Below are 17025 nucleotides of genomic sequence, written 5' to 3'. Positions count from 1 at the left end.
AAGACTACTAAAGATGTTTGTACATAAGTATAATGTACTTATTATACTATGACAAGTGTTGAGTGACATTTCACTCAGTAAAGTGTTGTGTCTGTTCTCCTTCATCTGGGTGCTTTAAGTTTTTAGAGGATATCACAAATATGATTTCAGGGGATGAAGTTGATTCTGTGACTATCATGTAGCATTTTCATCTGCATTGCACTGAAGCTAAAATGGAACTGGCCCCTGCATCACTGTGAGGTTGAACCTGTCCCTCCAGTGCCTCAGTGACTGAATATAATCACTAATCTGCTTCTAATTACTGATTGAAAAACACTTTTTATATAAGTCACAAGGAGTTTCCATGTGTCCTTGGTGGACCAAAGTCATGATTATCCCATATAGCATCTCTTCTCATTGATATTCACTCTGTGAATGTAAGGAATAAGTGGTTTCCAGGGTGACAGTCTCACTCTTCATTCATAATGATTTGGATGGTCGCTAGACACAGCCTTTATGATATCACAGGCTTATGCCATAGATGACAGGAGACATAAATTACTTTCTGTATTGGCCACGTGTTCTGGTACTTACAGGCACTGATGGACAGATTGAACAGAGCAAGAGAGGGAGGGAGAGAGAGAGGGAGAGAGAGAGAGAGAGAGAAGGAGAGAGAGAAGGAGGGTGAGAGGGAGGGTAAGACAAATGCAGAGCAAGAGATTAAGATAGAAATAAATGGAGAGACACTAGTGGATGGCAGGATTAATGGACGGAGCAATGGGGGAGGTGGACTGATGAATGGCCAGATGAGTGAATGACAGAAACAGAGACAGATGGGGCCGAGAGGCGGTGCGTAACACCGGAGCTCTCACTGACGGAAGAGTGCACTACTGAGCTGGCTTGTAATTGGGTCTGATGGATAGACAGATAGGCTGCTAAAGAGAGAGATGGCACAGTACGACTGGTGGGGTGTGTACCTCAATACCAAAAACTCTTCAAATGCTCTCCAATCAGGCCACTGATCTAATAATAGAGACCAGGTTTATAAGCCATTCACTGGCGTGCAGTTTTCAGTTTCTTTGGCTGCGTCTTATAATGGTAATGTTTTATTAGCCTCTCCACTGATCACTTCACAAGAGATTCATCATTACCTTGGTGTAGCACAGCTGATTCAGTACAATCGAGAGTTTAATTGTGAGTTAACAAGTTGACTCAGATGAGAGAGAGCAGGTTCAATAGCGAATTATGTGGAACAACAGCTGGTCCCTGAGGAGTAGGGTGAAAAACCCTGTTCAAAGGCCTGTGAGTGAGTTAGTGCTTTTAAATACCAGTCTGAGGGACCTGTGCCGAGATAGATTCAAAATTCACAGTCCAGTGAGTTCCACAACCGGATAGTAGAGAAACACTGTTTTAAAGAATTCCCATGCTGGAAATGAAAAAGCTCTTCTGCTGTTTTTTTTAATATGCTTACTTTCTAAGCTGCACATGAAAAGTTATTGGCAAAACAGGGTAGTGATGTGCTACCTCCAAAAGTATTCACTGTGGATTCTAATAATAAACCTGTGAATATAAGAGTCTGAAAGATTGTTAAGGCCTACAGGGCCATGCTAAATATCAGCATAAACAGACAATAGGCCAGTCCAGGAAAAGGCTGTAATGTGTAGTCCAAGAGTCTCTAACCTTTGTCCTTTGCTCTCTGCATTGCCTCCATAGTTACCAATGCATTCCAGTTTGCCAGTATCATCCACTGGATCAGTCTGGTCATTCTTTCTGTGTTCTTCACCGAGGTGAGTCTGAACCAATCACAGCTTACGTTCAACACAGCGAGGGACCACAGCAGCTAACAGGGATCATATCAAAAATGTACAGATAATATTTGTTTCATACTGAAACGGCACACAGCATATCTGAACACATAAAATAGTAAGACTTAACACAAAGCAGCCTGTGTAATATATTACCAAGCAGTCATAAATGCATCGAAAGCTGTAATATTCTGTAATAAAAAAAAACAGGTGTTGTACATAAAAAACGCCCTACAGTGTTTTGGTAGTAGACTGAAGTTACCATAAATCGTTATGAGAAAACCTGAAAAATGTTCAGAAGATGTTCAATGTGTAACTTAATTGTCTTACCACAACACATCATAAGAGGTTGATGTGCTGATAACCAGTAATACAACCACACTGTAAATGTACACCTTAAATAGGGTGACCATATTTTGGTTTCCAAAAGAGGGGAAGGGGTTGGGGGTGGGGGGGTGTCTGATGCATTCCCCACCCAATTTAAGTGTATGTCACTTTTGGTTCCTGCTGTTGCGCATGTAAGGCTGATGTTTGACAATGCAATATGAAACTCCATCTGTACTCCATCTGTCTTACACAATACATAGCCGGCTAGTCTTTAAGAAGACAAATAACTGTTAGCATAATAACAGTGGCAAGGTGAACTTATTTCTTTCCATTCAAGTTTTGGTGGCATTACGGCTTTCTTAAGGTCTCTTGGCTGTTGCTGCGGTGTTAACGGTAATGAATGAGATGCAGTTTAACTAATGTTTGTGGCATGATAGTGTACATGACCGTCAACTGGTGGCATGCGAAAGGGCGGGATCTAAAGAAAAAGGTTAAAGCAATGCAAATACACACACATAGAATGGCAACTGTGGAAGGCAAAAGCCAAATCCCGGACATTTTTGGCAATTTAGAAATCCCGGCCCGGACGCATTATTTAGGTCGGAAAAAGAGGACATGTCCGGGGTAAGAGAGCACGTATGGTCACCCTACCTTAAATGGAGCCTTAGCAATGCCATGCTTTACATACTGAGAAATGACATAGGATTTGTTTATATCCTCTCTATATAAAGTGCTTTAAAGGTTGCCCCAATAGTACTCCTACATATGAGGACTGCAGGTTCACTGCACAACTTGTCTGGTTTGGTCCAGGATTTTGGACTTTGCTCATGTTTTTCTAGGAGAGATTTGACAAACTATGAGAGTCAAAAGGGCCTTAGTTAGTCAGCATGCAAACCACTATAGAAATTCAATAATTGAAGATTTATAGTTTACTGTAGGCATAAACCACAAGGCTAACTGATGCAGATACAATAAAAGAGAAAACTTTTTCAAAGTCATATCATTTGAGTTTCCCATCTTGGGGTGTTTTACGCTAGAATAGTGTTTCTATTAGACTTGTGATTTTTTTCCTCTTTGCTCTGACTACTTTTTCTTTTGTTTTTCAGTGTGTATTCAGTTTCTGGAGGAGCAGGAGTCTAAAGTGGCATTGGAGTCATTAAAGTTATTCTCTACTGATGAACACTTTCCTCTGATCCTATGGCTTTTGCCCTGCGCTGGGCATTTAACCAGACTTATAATATAATTTATGCCATGGGTGCATCTTACTTTTAACAGAGTGATTGTAATTTGTATTAGTCTGTTGGTGCACACTGGTCAATGAACCCCAGAGTGATTGTAATTTGTATTAGTCTGTTGGTGCACATTGGTCAATGAACCCCAGAGACAGAGAGAATCAGGGGGCTGAGAGACAGAGAGAGCGAGAGAGAGAATGGGTAATGACTCTATGGGGAGGAGAGAAGCTCCTCCTCTCTTTCTCTAAGTCAGCAGCTCCTCCTCAGTTCGTTTTTCCTGTCATTGCTTTGATTCACTCCTGCTGTGGTGGAGTTGATGAATAAATGTCACCTGTCACTGATGAATCATGTGTTGCATTTTGCCAGGATATGGAAGAGAAAATGCTGTAAAAGGCAGGCAGGTGGTTTTTGCTGAGATGCACAGATTTTTTGTAAGATGTGCTGAATTTTCCAAACCAAAAGGATGATGAATCCTACTGCCACCACAACTCAATATGAGCTGGATTTTAAGATTCTGCCTCTCAGTTGCTCATTATGGAAGCGTAATCAAATAGATGTAAAGTGTTCTTCTAAGGGCTGCCGTGTTAGCACATCCAACTTATGTGTTTAGATACTATAAACACCTGACAAAGCATCAGTCACTGTTGTAACATCATAGCCAAAATGTGTTTGATGATCAAAAAAGTGACAATTTCAATGTGTTTTTACGATCTTTTCTCTTGCCTTCTTGATCTCATTATTTTTCTCTCTCCCCCCTCTCTCTGTCCTTCTCACTCCTTTTTATGTTTCCCCCATCCTGAAACACCTTTGCCCTCTTCCACTTTCTTCCTAACCACATTCTCTCTCTCTCGCTCTCTCTCTCGCTCTCTCTCTCTCTCACGCACACACACACACACACACACAGACTGTCTTCAGGATTGTGGTTCTGGGGATCTGGGATTATATCGAGAACAAAGTTGAGGTAAGCTCCCTGGGGCGTCGTCAGGACTTGGGTACATGTTTGGCCTTGAAGTGTAATGAGAGATGAGTCTTTGCCTTGCTCTCTACTGCACTGGCACTTTCTCAATGTCGCAGCACAACTCTCCCAAAGACACAGAGACCTGCCCAGCACACTGTGCCGCCAGTAACCTAATGCTTTCCTAATCATGTACACTGGAATGGAGAAATAGCATTTGTCATTTGAATCTGAAGCATTGAGGAGGTATACTGTGCACATACTTCAGTTACCTACAAACATGTGATCAGGGAAATGTTTCCTGACAGAAATGAAATTTTGGCAATTCAGGATTGTGTAATAGGAGAGCACAATTCATCTTTACTCCTACCTCCTAAAGTCTTCAGTCCAGAGTCTGGGTAGCAGTAGACTTTGGAGATAATCTTTCCTCCAGTATGGAAAGTCAGGACCGTCAAGGAAGAATATCCCCTGATCTTTTCTCTTATTAGACTGTCTTTACACTGCGAGTCATCCAAACTTTACACAAGGAGTTTCGGAGTGTGTTTGTCTTTAGACAAGTGTTTCTGTTGCTGATGTTTTGATAGTGTTTGATGATGTCAGTTGATTTTTGTAGAGATGGTGTGCTGTGCAGATGTTTAACCGCATTTGTGTCTGATGACGTTTGCAGTGATGGTGTTTATATCAGTAGTGCTAGACAGTGTTTGACACCATTGCACACTACAGGCCTACCTTCTCTCTCTCTCTCTCTCCCTGGGTGACAGGTGTTTGACGGTGCTGTCATCGTCCTCTCTCTTGCCCCGATGGTGGCTTCCACAGTCGCCAACGGCCCCAGTAGCCCCTGGGATGCCATCAGCCTCATCATTACCCTGAGAATCTGGAGGGTTAAGAGAATCATCGACGGTGAGTCTCCACCAGCCCTTTAACCCAAACCTTCAATGGCAAAATCAAGTCAAATCAAGCTCCCCATTGTTATTAATCAGCTTTTATCACCAGTCTGAAGTACCTCAATCACCAAATGGCTATATTCCAGCATCTCAGCATATGAAGATAATCTATAGGCGATAATGCATCTGGACATATTTCATTCATCAGAGCAAACATCATGGCTTGTCACTTTAATCTATAATTTTAAAGTGCAAAAGAATGAGAACAGACTCATTTCCAGAGGTAGAAGCTGAGAGGAGTTAAAAACCCATTGGAATAACTAATACAAACATATGATAGAAAAGATCAAACTGGTTTAGGAGTAAACACTGAAAGCCTGTTGTGATTGCATAAAATGGTTACAGCACTCTATCCAACAAAAAAATACACAAACAATCTTGTTGTGTGTTTTGTAAACAAGAACAAGTCTTTTTGTATGGGATATGTGGTTTCCAGACACTATAGGAGTTGTTTGAATCTGCGTCTTTGTGATGAGCTGACTGAACGATTGTGTGTGTGTGTGTGTGTGTGTGTGTGTGTGTGTGTGTGTGTGTGTGTGTGTGTGTGTTTTTGTGTGTGTGTTTTTGTGTTTGTGTTTGTCTGTCTGTGAGTGTGTGTCTAAACATCTGAAATGTTTGTTTCTCTGTCCACTACCATGTGTGTGGTGATGGATGATACTTGGTGCACTTCACCAGCGTTGGCTCCCATTAACATTCATACAGACTCTGATCTCTCCGTCTCAGTGACAGAACAGAACACCTGTTACAGCCGATCATTGGCTCTCATTAATGCAAGTGTATGCATGAATAGTCAATCACAGGCCTGGTCCAGGTCGCCCTCTTTCACATTCCCTATCAGCTTGTTCTGCATAAGTCTGGCAGTCTAGCTCACTGACTCTAACATGTGCTGTCTTCACATCCCTTCAACCAGCTCTCCTTCCTAAAAGCCACAAAGCCTCCCCTCTATCTTTTTTTTCCTCTTCTTTTCTTCCATTCATCCACACTATCTGTGACTCCAGTGCCCAGAAGATGGATAAGCCCATTTCAGTCCTTTGTGAACAGTAATGTTGTGTGTGTGTGTGTGTGTGTGTGTGTGTGTGTGTGTGTGTGTGTATGTGTGTGTTTGTGTGGTTTTATCTCAGCGTTACGCATGCTGTGTTACGTAATCTAAATCACACGTTCCATTTCACTTAACACTGAATGTGTGTGTACCCACAGATTGTGTATGGACACAGTCCATACAGAGCATATGATAGCAGTTCATTGACATTGCCTGCATGATTAACTCTCTATGGTGGTGTACACACACAGTCATGTGTGTGCATTTTTTGAGCATATTTATTCTAGTGATTTATCAAACTGTACAGGCTCTGTGCTTTTTACTGACGACAGCTTTGCTCTGGATTGTTTACTGCGCAGTGTACTCACTGCACAGTGTACTCACACACTTGCACATGCACACACACACCGCACGCACATGCACACACACACGCACATGCACAAGCACACGCACACACACACGCACACACACTCACACTGCATACATACTTCATTCTCATTCTCTTTTCATTCCTCCATGTTCTCATACTTTTGATTTATTGGAGGTCTGTGTGGGAATTTATACTCTGAAGAAACAAAATGAGAGAAACACAGTGTTCACTTTGTCACACCCATCTAACAAATTTAATTAACTAACATCCTTCCTATGTTGTAATGTAGGCTCTATAATATGCATTTTTCAAATGGAGATATGTACAAATGTGTACACTCTCTCTCTCTCATTCTCTCTCTCTCTCACACACACATACACACACACACACACACACACACACACACACACATTCATATAAATTGTAAACACGTCACCATTGATCCTGGTCCAAGCTTTGAAGATTATTAGATCAAACTGATGAGTATAATGAATTGCCTTTCAGATCAATAAAACACAAGAACACAACTCGCTGATTGGGAGAATAGAGTTGCTTTGGTTTGTGCAAGGATTTCAGTTTGTCTTCATTTACATATAACTCTTATTGAAATGTGTTATACTCAAGAAAGGCAAAGTGAACTTTCTGAGGATGAAAGTGACGATTTGGAGGTGATTTGTCTTTAAAATGCATGAGCTGTGTTTTCTCACTGCCACCTTGACTAGTGTACAGCCCCCCTGTGGTGATCTGGTAAACTGCAATCACACGTCTTGTCAACGACCTTTGGATGAGGATGCCAAAATCTTTAAGATGTACAACTTTGCTACTGGTGTAGTTTGTTTCTCCTGTTTATTCTGTAATGTATCACTGTCTGACCAGAGAGGGCGTATGCCTGTCCCTCAGGTAGAACTTGGTCTGTGCTGAAGAGACAGGAGTTGAAAAAACAGCACTGTCAATCTCAGTGTGTCCACACAGAGCACTGCTCCAAAACTCAAAAACACGTTCGTCGCCAACGTGAAGCAGACTAATTAAGACACAGCGAGAAAGAGAAAACTGTCTGAGAACATGAGCCTTTCTCCACACGGTGGGCCAGGGCTAATTAAGAGACGGCAGGAGAGAGAGGCTAACAGAGAGGAGCACATCACCTGTAGAGAGCTTCACTGTGAAGCTTCACTCAGCACCTCCCTATAGCCGTTTCACCAGTGCTCTCTCTCTCTCTAAACAGGTATTTGCTGACAGAGCACAGTCATGCTCATCTCAGTTGTGATATAATAACCCATCAAAGCTCTTAATTTCAGCTGTTTCACTTTCGTAATAAACATGATAGAATGCCTAGTTACGATATATTACAGTACCAACATTTGTATACAAATTATGAATTGTCTTACGGGTAAGAGCCCAAGCTGTTCAGACTGCACCTCAAAATGAATTATTACAATCAATTAATAAAGATCTTAAATGTGAGGTTCAGAATATATAAAATAATGCAGATATATAATTAGTTTTGTTTGTTTTCTACTCCATCAGGAAAAAGCTGAAAACAGCATATTTAGCGTATGATTAATGTCAAATGATTAAAATGAATCAAATGATTAATACCTCAATGAAGAACTGCATTCCATAACAACCTCTGCACTCAACTGTCCTCACACAGTTTTACACAAATAATACACTTTTTAAGGGGCTGCAGTCTCGGGCAATCTCTGTATAGTTTCCAGAGCATATGTACCATTACATTTCATGTCTGTTACCATGAGTGACACCCCCACCCCCCCACCCCAAAAGAAAAACAGATGTGTTATTAGGAGTCTTTAAACAAAGTGTATGGCAAGTGAAGATGCTGTGGAACAGCTGTGCTGATACTGCCGCTGATAAAGATCTGGTGAATATGCTGATAAGCAGTGTTGGTTGTTCATCTGTGTGTGCTGAATCTGCCTGGACAGACACTGGGCTGTGCTGACCGGGCGGTCTTGTGAATCTCTGTTACGTTTAATGGAGCTGTGTCCTTACTGAGTAGCAGCAGTGACAGGGACTTATGAAACTGGCCACGGCGCCGTGCTATAGCTCACCTGACAGGCTCTGGGTTAGTATTGACGTTGAAGGTGTGTGTGTCAGTGCTGGGGCATGGCAAATGAGGTTGTGCAGCTGGATTTTGTTTCTGTGTCAGAAATGCACCACTGGAGAAAATGGTTCAGGTGCAGCTGAGTAATTCACCACATGTCGACATAATTTCAATAATGATAACTCTCTTATGTCTGTGTAGTGAAGAAGGTTTATTGCACAGCACTGACTGATTTTGGTTATTAGACCATACCTTGTTATTATCTGTATTACAATTTATTAAATTTAGGTATAGGTGTCTTTTCTCTGAGGGGTTTCCCACATTGTAAACATTAAAAAAAAAAAGTCCCTCATTTAGACTCTCACTATCTATCTCTCTCTGTCTCTCTCTCTCTGTCTCTCTCTCTCTCTCTCTTTCCAGCCTATGTGTTGCAGGTGAAGGTGGAGATGGAGTTGGAGATGCAGCAGTATGAAAAGGCCAAAGCCGTGAGGGAGGAGCAGCTGGAGCGACTAACTCAGATCTGCCAGGAGCAGGCGGTGAGGACCCGCCCCTCGCCTGTCAATCAAACACACTTGGGCAGGGATTTCACACTGTCTTTTAAACTGTAGCAATCACACAGTCAAGCTGTCAGGGAAAGCTAGAGGCAGAGACACGGAATGGAGCTGATTCATGCTTTAGTTACAAGTAATTCACACACATTCAGTATTTTATGTAGTTGCATATGGAGTAAAAGTAATGATTTAGTTATTTATGTGTGTAATTTCCAAGTTGCTCATGTAGAGCTGTGTTTGTACACAATACCTGCAAATCAGTGTGAATGAGAACCATTCACAAATGTATGTAAATATGTAAATCGTTTACATATTGTGATCTGTAAAATGCTTACATACCATGTCAAATGCAGGTTTTTGGATTCATAACTCAGGTTCTGTATTGAGAAACTTTATAAAACAGAAACATATGCAAATCTGAATTTCTATTTGTGAAATCTTTATATTATGGTGAGTGCTTTGATAATTCACAAACTGTCAAATTACTTGCAATTAGGCAATACATCAATCGAGTCATAGCTGAGTGGTAATGTGTGAACTGATGTCACTTTTTCACAAGTTCTGTTTCACCTCCAGGACCCTGAGGCCAAACAAGTCAATTATATGGGCATTATCTCTCCATTTGCGTCGTGTATTACCAAAAGACACGAAACTTGACTCAGACTCCCAATCACAGGCTGGAGGCCTGACTCAGACTTGGTCATCAAAGACTAATGACTGACTTGCCTTCCAGCTCTAGGTCTTGAGACAGGACTTAGATGTTACGTGTCTGTTCTTAATGGGCAATTTAGACTAATATAAAGATGTTGATGCAAGTTACCCAGCTGCTGTTTGTGATCACTCCAGCAGAGGGCAGCACTCAGACACAGATTGACCAGTGGAGGAGGCTCTTTAAACAGAGACCTTATTGGTAGTTAATGATATTTTAGCTTATATATATATACTGTATATATATACTGTATGTGTGTGTGTGTGTGTGTGTGTGTATATATATATATATATATATATATATACACACACACACACACACACATATATATATGCGTGTGTGTGTGTGTGTATGTATATATACATATATATAAATATATATATATACACACACACACACACACACACACACACACATACATACCTACACACAGTGTGTATATATATATATATATATGTGTGTGTGTGTGTATGTGTGTGTGTGTGTGTGTGTGTGTATATATATATATATATGTGTGTGTGTATGTATTTGTATCTCATTTCAAATATATATTTAAAATACCTCACACTTGTTGCAAATATTGCTTTATTTTGTGTAATCTTGAAAGAAAAAAACAATATCACAAAATTCAAGCACATTAAGGGAACAGAATATAACAAAATTATCATTTGAAATTGATATTGAAATTTTGTAATCATCTTGGATTACAAAATATTTTTAACTAAATAATATGGTATATTATTCATTTTAATCATTTTTATTCATTCTTTCTCACGTTATTCTCAAGTCACTTAGAGCAGGGGACGTTCCTTGTTTGGTTCTTCATCGTTTTGGGTTTTTTTTGGACTGACTGTGTTCGTCTATGAAGGTATTGTAAGGTCCTGTTGCAGGCTGACCGCTGTGTAATCCATCCCAGTTTGTTATGATGAGAGTTGTGCACCGCTGTTCTGTGACACCCCCATTAGACCTGTCCTGGGGGGCAGGGGCAGGTTGCTGTCACGTTCGGGATACAGTCACATTCATTCTTGAGAGTTAGGACCCGCGGATCAATACTGAGGCCGCAAACGACTGTGCTATGGCAGTGTGCTGTTAACCCAAACACTGTTTTCTCAGGGAAAAAAAAGACATTTAAGAGAGTAATGTCCAAACATAGTCAGTAAGGGGTGGGATTTGACCTCCGTCAGGGCTAAATTTAATCCAGTTATGGAGTTGATCAGGTACACTGATATATGACGGGTCCAGTTGTGGAGTTGATTAGGTACACTGACATATGATGGGTCCAGTTGTGGAGTTGATCAGGTACACTGACATATGATGGGTCCAGTTATGGAGTTGATCAGGTACACTGACATATGATGGGTCCAGTTATGGAGCTGATTAGGTACACTGACATATGATGGGTCCAGTTATGGAGTTGATCAGGTACACTGATATATGACGGGTCCAGTTATGGAGTTGATCAGGTACACTGATATATGACGGGTCCAGTTATGGAGTTGATCAGGTACACTGACATATGATGGGTCCAGTTATGGAGTTGATCAGGTACACTGACATATGATGGGTCCAGTTATGGAGTTGATCAGGTACACTGATATATGATGGGTCCAGTTATGGAGTTGATCAGGTACACTGATATATGATGGGTCCAGATGTGGAGTTGATCAGGTACACTGATATATGACGGGTCCAGTTATGGAGTTGATCAGGTACACTGATATATGATGGGTCCAGATGTGGAGTTGATCAGGTACACTGATATATGACGGGTCCAGTTATGGAGTTGATCAGGTACACTGATATATGATGGGTCCAGTTATGGAGTTGATCAGGTACACTGATATATGACGGGTCCAGTTATGGAGTTGATCAGGTCCACTGATATATGACGGGTCCAGTTATGGAGTTGATCAGGTCCATTGACATATGACGGGTCATGGGAATGTCAGTGTGAATGCTAAAATGCATTGACTTTGATAGACTGCTACAGCAGAGCTCTGTGATTGGTCATACTTTTACCAGAATACTCTAGTTGTTCTGTTACTAAATATAGTTTTGGCATTTGTTCTGTGTTTTTAGTCACATACTTATCCTCTCTCTCTCTCTCTCTCTCTCTCTCTCTCTCAGTTTGAGATCAGGCAGCTGCGAGCTCATTTGGCACAGCAGGATTTGGACCTGGCAGCAGAGAGGGAAGCTGCTATGCAGATCCACCATGTATGGGGCAAACAAAACAGCAGTTTCCAAGAGGTGGACGGCCTGGGGCCTGGTGGCTCGGACAGCGAAGCCCGCGGGAACACCAGAGAGCCTGGTCCTCCAGGAGGTACCTGCCTCCAACCAAGAAACATATCATAACTAATGGCGAGAGTAGTCTAACACGTCTGCTTTTCTGAGGGTGTAGCTAGCTAATGTACCAGCCACCAAAGCGTCTATTCATTTCTGTGAAACTCTGCATTCTGCTTTTTTACATTTTGAAAGGTTTAATTTCCATCTCTATGACATAACAACTATTCCCATTGCAGAATGACAATACATCAGTCTTAAAACAAATGCCTGTTTAGACAAAACTCATTTCTAATCTAGAACTTTGGTCTGGTAGTTAAGCCCTCACTCAGGTTTAGCCAAGAAGCTTTGGTTGGCTCTGGCTCACTCTACAATAATATATACAAACCAGCTCTCAAATGGAACAAACAACATTTCATCCACAACACCATCCACTCTACAATGATATATACAAACCAGCTCTCAAATGGAACAAACAACATCTCATCCACAACACCATCCACTCTACAATAATATATACAAACCAGCTCTCAAATGGAACAAACATTTCATCCACAACACCATCCACTCTACAATAATATATACAAACCAGCTCTCAAATGGAACAAACATTTCATCCACAACACCATCCACTCTACAATAATATATACAAACCAGCTCTCAAATGGAACAAACAACATCTCATCCACAACACCATCCACTCTACAATAATATATACAAACCAGCTCTCAAATGGAACAAACAACATTTCATCCACAACACCATCCACTCTACAATAATATATACAAACCAGCTCTCAAATGGAACAAACAACATCTCATCCACAACACCATCCAAGGCCTGCATCCAGACATTCTTTGGCGTCTAATTGACCAAAAACTTTACTGAGACTGTCATAGCTCAGGCAAATGATAATCATTAAAAAATAAAGTGAAAAATCTATTTATTTATGAATTTATCAGTGTTGTTTGAACCGGTACCATTTGGCAGGGTATTTTTAGGTTATGGAATGGCGTTGAATATTTATTTAGTGAGCATAGTGGTTTTTATGGACGTCTGATTGATTGAATCCTTATGACTGAGACAACACTGAGGGCCTTGTGATATGCTATGAAAACAGGAAGGCGATATGTCATCCACATCACATCAGCTTACGCTGGCATCTCAGGGCATGTTCCAGCTGCTGTCGACACAGAACATTCAGTGTGGCGGGCCATGTTCTCGCCAAAGAGTACTCAACTATGGCATAAACATCTGTTCCTTTCACCTGAAAAAAACCACAGCGGGCTCCGAGCAAGCCACACTCCAACCCCGTGAGGATTGTGGGAAATATGGCCACCAGGAGCTAGCTTGTGGCTTTTTTTTTTTTTTTTTTTTTGGAACAGTAAATGTACAAAAAGCCCTGTCAAAGCAGGGCCTGGCCTCAGGAGACAGCCCAGGGCAGGGGGAGGGAGACAGCCCCAGGACTTCCCTCAGGGTCGGTATCTTAGAGCCCATGTATTATTCAGCTGGTTAAAGAGAGTCAGACAAAGCTTCAAACCAAGAGACAAGGCCACCACTCTAAGTGTGCAAACAGGGCATCTCCTGCAAGGAGTCACTAATAACCTCCACAGCTAACAGTTTTTTTAGGTTCTTGGAAAGTTCCCAGGGCATATGAAATACTACCATTGAATATTCAGGAAGCAATTTTTTTTTTCCTAACTTTGAAGACTCAAGAACGAGTCAAGATTTGGAGAATGCTCAGTGAATGTTAAGCATAAAACATTCACGTTCGCTGTTTTGACCTTAAAATCTCTCTGTCGTAACGTTTTGCCGTATTTCTTTGTACCCTACAGATTTAAAAGGGGGGTATATTTATTCGCCCTTACCCCTGAGCAGATGCCATCTGATCTGGTAGCTTTAAATCATCATTTGCACTGTTCTCTTCACTTTCTCGCACCAGATTCCAAAAATTCCAAATCAAGACCCCAAAAAAATAAATAAAAGAGGCAGGTTAAAAGATTACTTTCAGACAGCTTGTAATATTCCAGAGCAAAGAGGAACAAAGCAGCATGTGAGCCCGTCAGATCCCACATCAGAGCAGACAACTCCACAACACTGAACACAAATATTGTGTATCATCGCCTTCTCTCTCTCTCTCTCTCTCTCTTACTCTCCCTTTTCCCTCTCTCTCTCTCTCTCTCTCTCTCTCTCTCTCTCTCTCTCTGAGGTTACTGGGGGAGAAAAGCAGTATATTAGAGAGCCTTTTAAGTGGCGTTGCCCCCTCACACACTCATGCCTTATTTATTCAGAGGTGATTGTCTTGGTGGTGTTTTAGTGCTCTGCACCCCTCTTCGTAGGGGCTTCTGGCCAATGAATATTTTAAGCAAAAAAATAAATGAAATAAAGCCCTCATGAGCGACCGCTTGTCTCTGGAGATCTGGGATAGCGCTTCCAAAACACGAGGCTCCGCTCCACTCCGTTCCGAAAATCAGAGGACCTTTTATTCACCACCCAACCACAGCTTAAGCCCCCAGTCCATTCCTCTTCAACACGAGCTCTCTCAAAACCACAGCTGACAAAACAGGCTCATCTCAACCATGGCTGCTCTCTGTCTTTGCGTCTTCAATAAGCCACGTCATGTGAAAATGCCTCTTTGTAGATTCAGTGTTGGTCCACATTTGATTCATTAGGGAGTATGATGTCTTTGTCTTATAGGTTTTCCTCTTTTTTCTGTCATGATGTGAGTGAAAATTTCTGTTTGGTTTCAGAGCATGTTGCTCAGGATGACATGAACAACTACATAAGCCAGTACTACAGTGAGCCCAGTAGTGGTAAGAGACTCATTCACACACACACACACACACACCCATAGTGTAACATAGATGATTCTCCATTGCTCTACAATCCTCAGTCAAGTGAAACTCGTTATCAAGCACTATTGAAATAGTATTTTTAGCTACTGTGTATGTGTGTTTTTGGTGCATTACAAAAAAAACATAATGAAACATGTTCATAACAAAAACAAATAAATGAAATATACAAAGACGAGCTCTGAAGTGATTTGTAGTTTCGGTAAGTGCCGTCCTTAGCGGGCTGATTTGTCTTACGTGGAGATGTTGTATGGTTAAGCTGTTGTATTGTAATTATTGTAGATGTAGGAGTCCCAGATCCTGCTGCCCGGGTCATCACCACGGCAGCGATAGACATCCACTTGCCAAACAACCCCAGTCAGCTGCCTCCGTCTCTGGTGAGCAGGGATGCGGTAGGCAGTTCAGTGAGTGAGGCGTCCACCACCAGCGTGTCTCGCTCCAGCTGCAGTTTCACTGCTCGCCAACACAGCGCAAGCAGCCAAACACTGGGCTCTACCACTGACTGCAGCTCCACAGTTAGGGAGGCCTCCACTTCCGACTACAGCTCCCAACGCTGCTGTCCCCCACCCTACTGCAGCCCCCTCACATTGGGCACGGATCCTGCCGTCGTTAAAGAGCTGCTCTCCTCACTCTCTGAGGACTCCTGTCTGGCCCAAAAGGGGCTTGTGGACCCAGTTAACCTGAAGCTGCCCAGCCCAGCAGGCTCAGTCAAGGCCAGCCCAGAACTGGAGCACAGAGTGAACATTTACAACAAGCGTAACCAGGAGAGTCTGGGAGTGTTTCAGACCAAGCCGCTTATCCACCTGCAGGGCACCGAATCTTCTCTGGAGGAGAAGTACAGACTCATGGAACCAGCCGATGCTCCCCTCAGCCGCGTGCCTGACACATAGGACACACAGGACAACACAGCGGCCGCCGGCACCAGCTGAAGTAGTCCCTCTCTTTCTCTCTCTCTATCTCTGTCTTTCTCTGTCTGTCTCACTCTCTTTATCCTTGTCTCACTTTCTCAGTTTCTCTCTGCAGCTCCAATTCTGTCTCACTTTCTCTCCCTCTCTCTGCTCTCTCTGTCTCTCCGTCTCACTTACTCTGTCTCTCTGTGTTATTCCTTTACTTTCTCTCTCTCTCTCTCTCTCTCTCAGCCAGCACTGACATGAGCTCGGCTTGCCTCAGAAACCCTGAGAGTGCTTCACTGAGGTACACAGAGAACCATGCTCTCAGTAGCCATCTCAGGGTGCCCCCCCCTCCCCTCACGGCAAGGAGACTCTCATACACACACAAACACACACACACACTCACACACACAAACAAATATACACACACAAACAAATACACACACAACCACACACACACCCCTATCCTTTCTCAGTCAGCAGCAGCGGCTCCTGAACTGTAAGCGTGTGTCCCTCCTGCCAAAATTGCACAACCCTCTACAGAGTCCAGGGAGAGGCAGGCTGGGACCAATCACGGACTCTTCATCAGGAATTTTCCTATTGCAGCAAGTTTCTGTGTTAGGACGCCGCACGAAACCAGCAAAGGGGACATATTTGCGCTTTCTTGACAGCCAGCTCCTTACAGTAGTGTGACTGGAGGGATTAAGTGGGTTCTCTTTTCAGGACAGGGGTGTGGGGCTTATGAGGTTTTTATTTTCTGTCTGTTTGTATAAACAAGACTCTCACACATACTCTACAGTCCTCTGATCAGACTGTTGCAGTTTTGATCAGATCAGTGTTCAAAAAGCGTTGGGCTGTGTTCTCAACCAATTTCTTAAAACTTCGCCTTTCTACATTAATGATGCTAACGTTTGTATTGAAATTGAAAATTGAGAGGTAAATGCTCACTCAAGTATTTTTAAAACCCTGGGTAGTGAATGATTGGGGGACAGTTTGGGATTTAAACGTTCAGAGGATTTTTATCAGAGAGGAG

At 42.2% G+C, this 17025-nt stretch overlaps 1 protein-coding gene across 1 annotated transcript in view; it reads left to right on the top strand.

Moving 5' to 3' along the window:
• Positions 1-15992, top strand: part of tmem266 (transmembrane protein 266) — a 42211-nt gene extending 26219 nt beyond the window's left edge. Inside the window, exons 4-10 of the mRNA XM_030766858.1 lie at positions 1693-1766; positions 4248-4304; positions 5060-5198; positions 9131-9246; positions 12098-12290; positions 15001-15063; positions 15385-15992. Of these exons, the coding sequence (XP_030622718.1) occupies positions 1693-1766; positions 4248-4304; positions 5060-5198; positions 9131-9246; positions 12098-12290; positions 15001-15063; positions 15385-15992 (1250 nt within the window). The remainder of the gene's footprint in view (positions 1-1692; positions 1767-4247; positions 4305-5059; positions 5199-9130; positions 9247-12097; positions 12291-15000; positions 15064-15384) is intronic.
• Positions 15993-17025: the final 1033 nt, after the last annotated feature.

The sequence above is a fragment of the Chanos chanos genome, chromosome 2 (assembly GCF_902362185.1).
Source record: "Chanos chanos chromosome 2, fChaCha1.1, whole genome shotgun sequence".
Taxonomy (NCBI): domain Eukaryota; kingdom Metazoa; phylum Chordata; class Actinopteri; order Gonorynchiformes; family Chanidae; genus Chanos; species Chanos chanos.
This window is presented reverse-complemented; position numbering and strand designations above follow the sequence as displayed.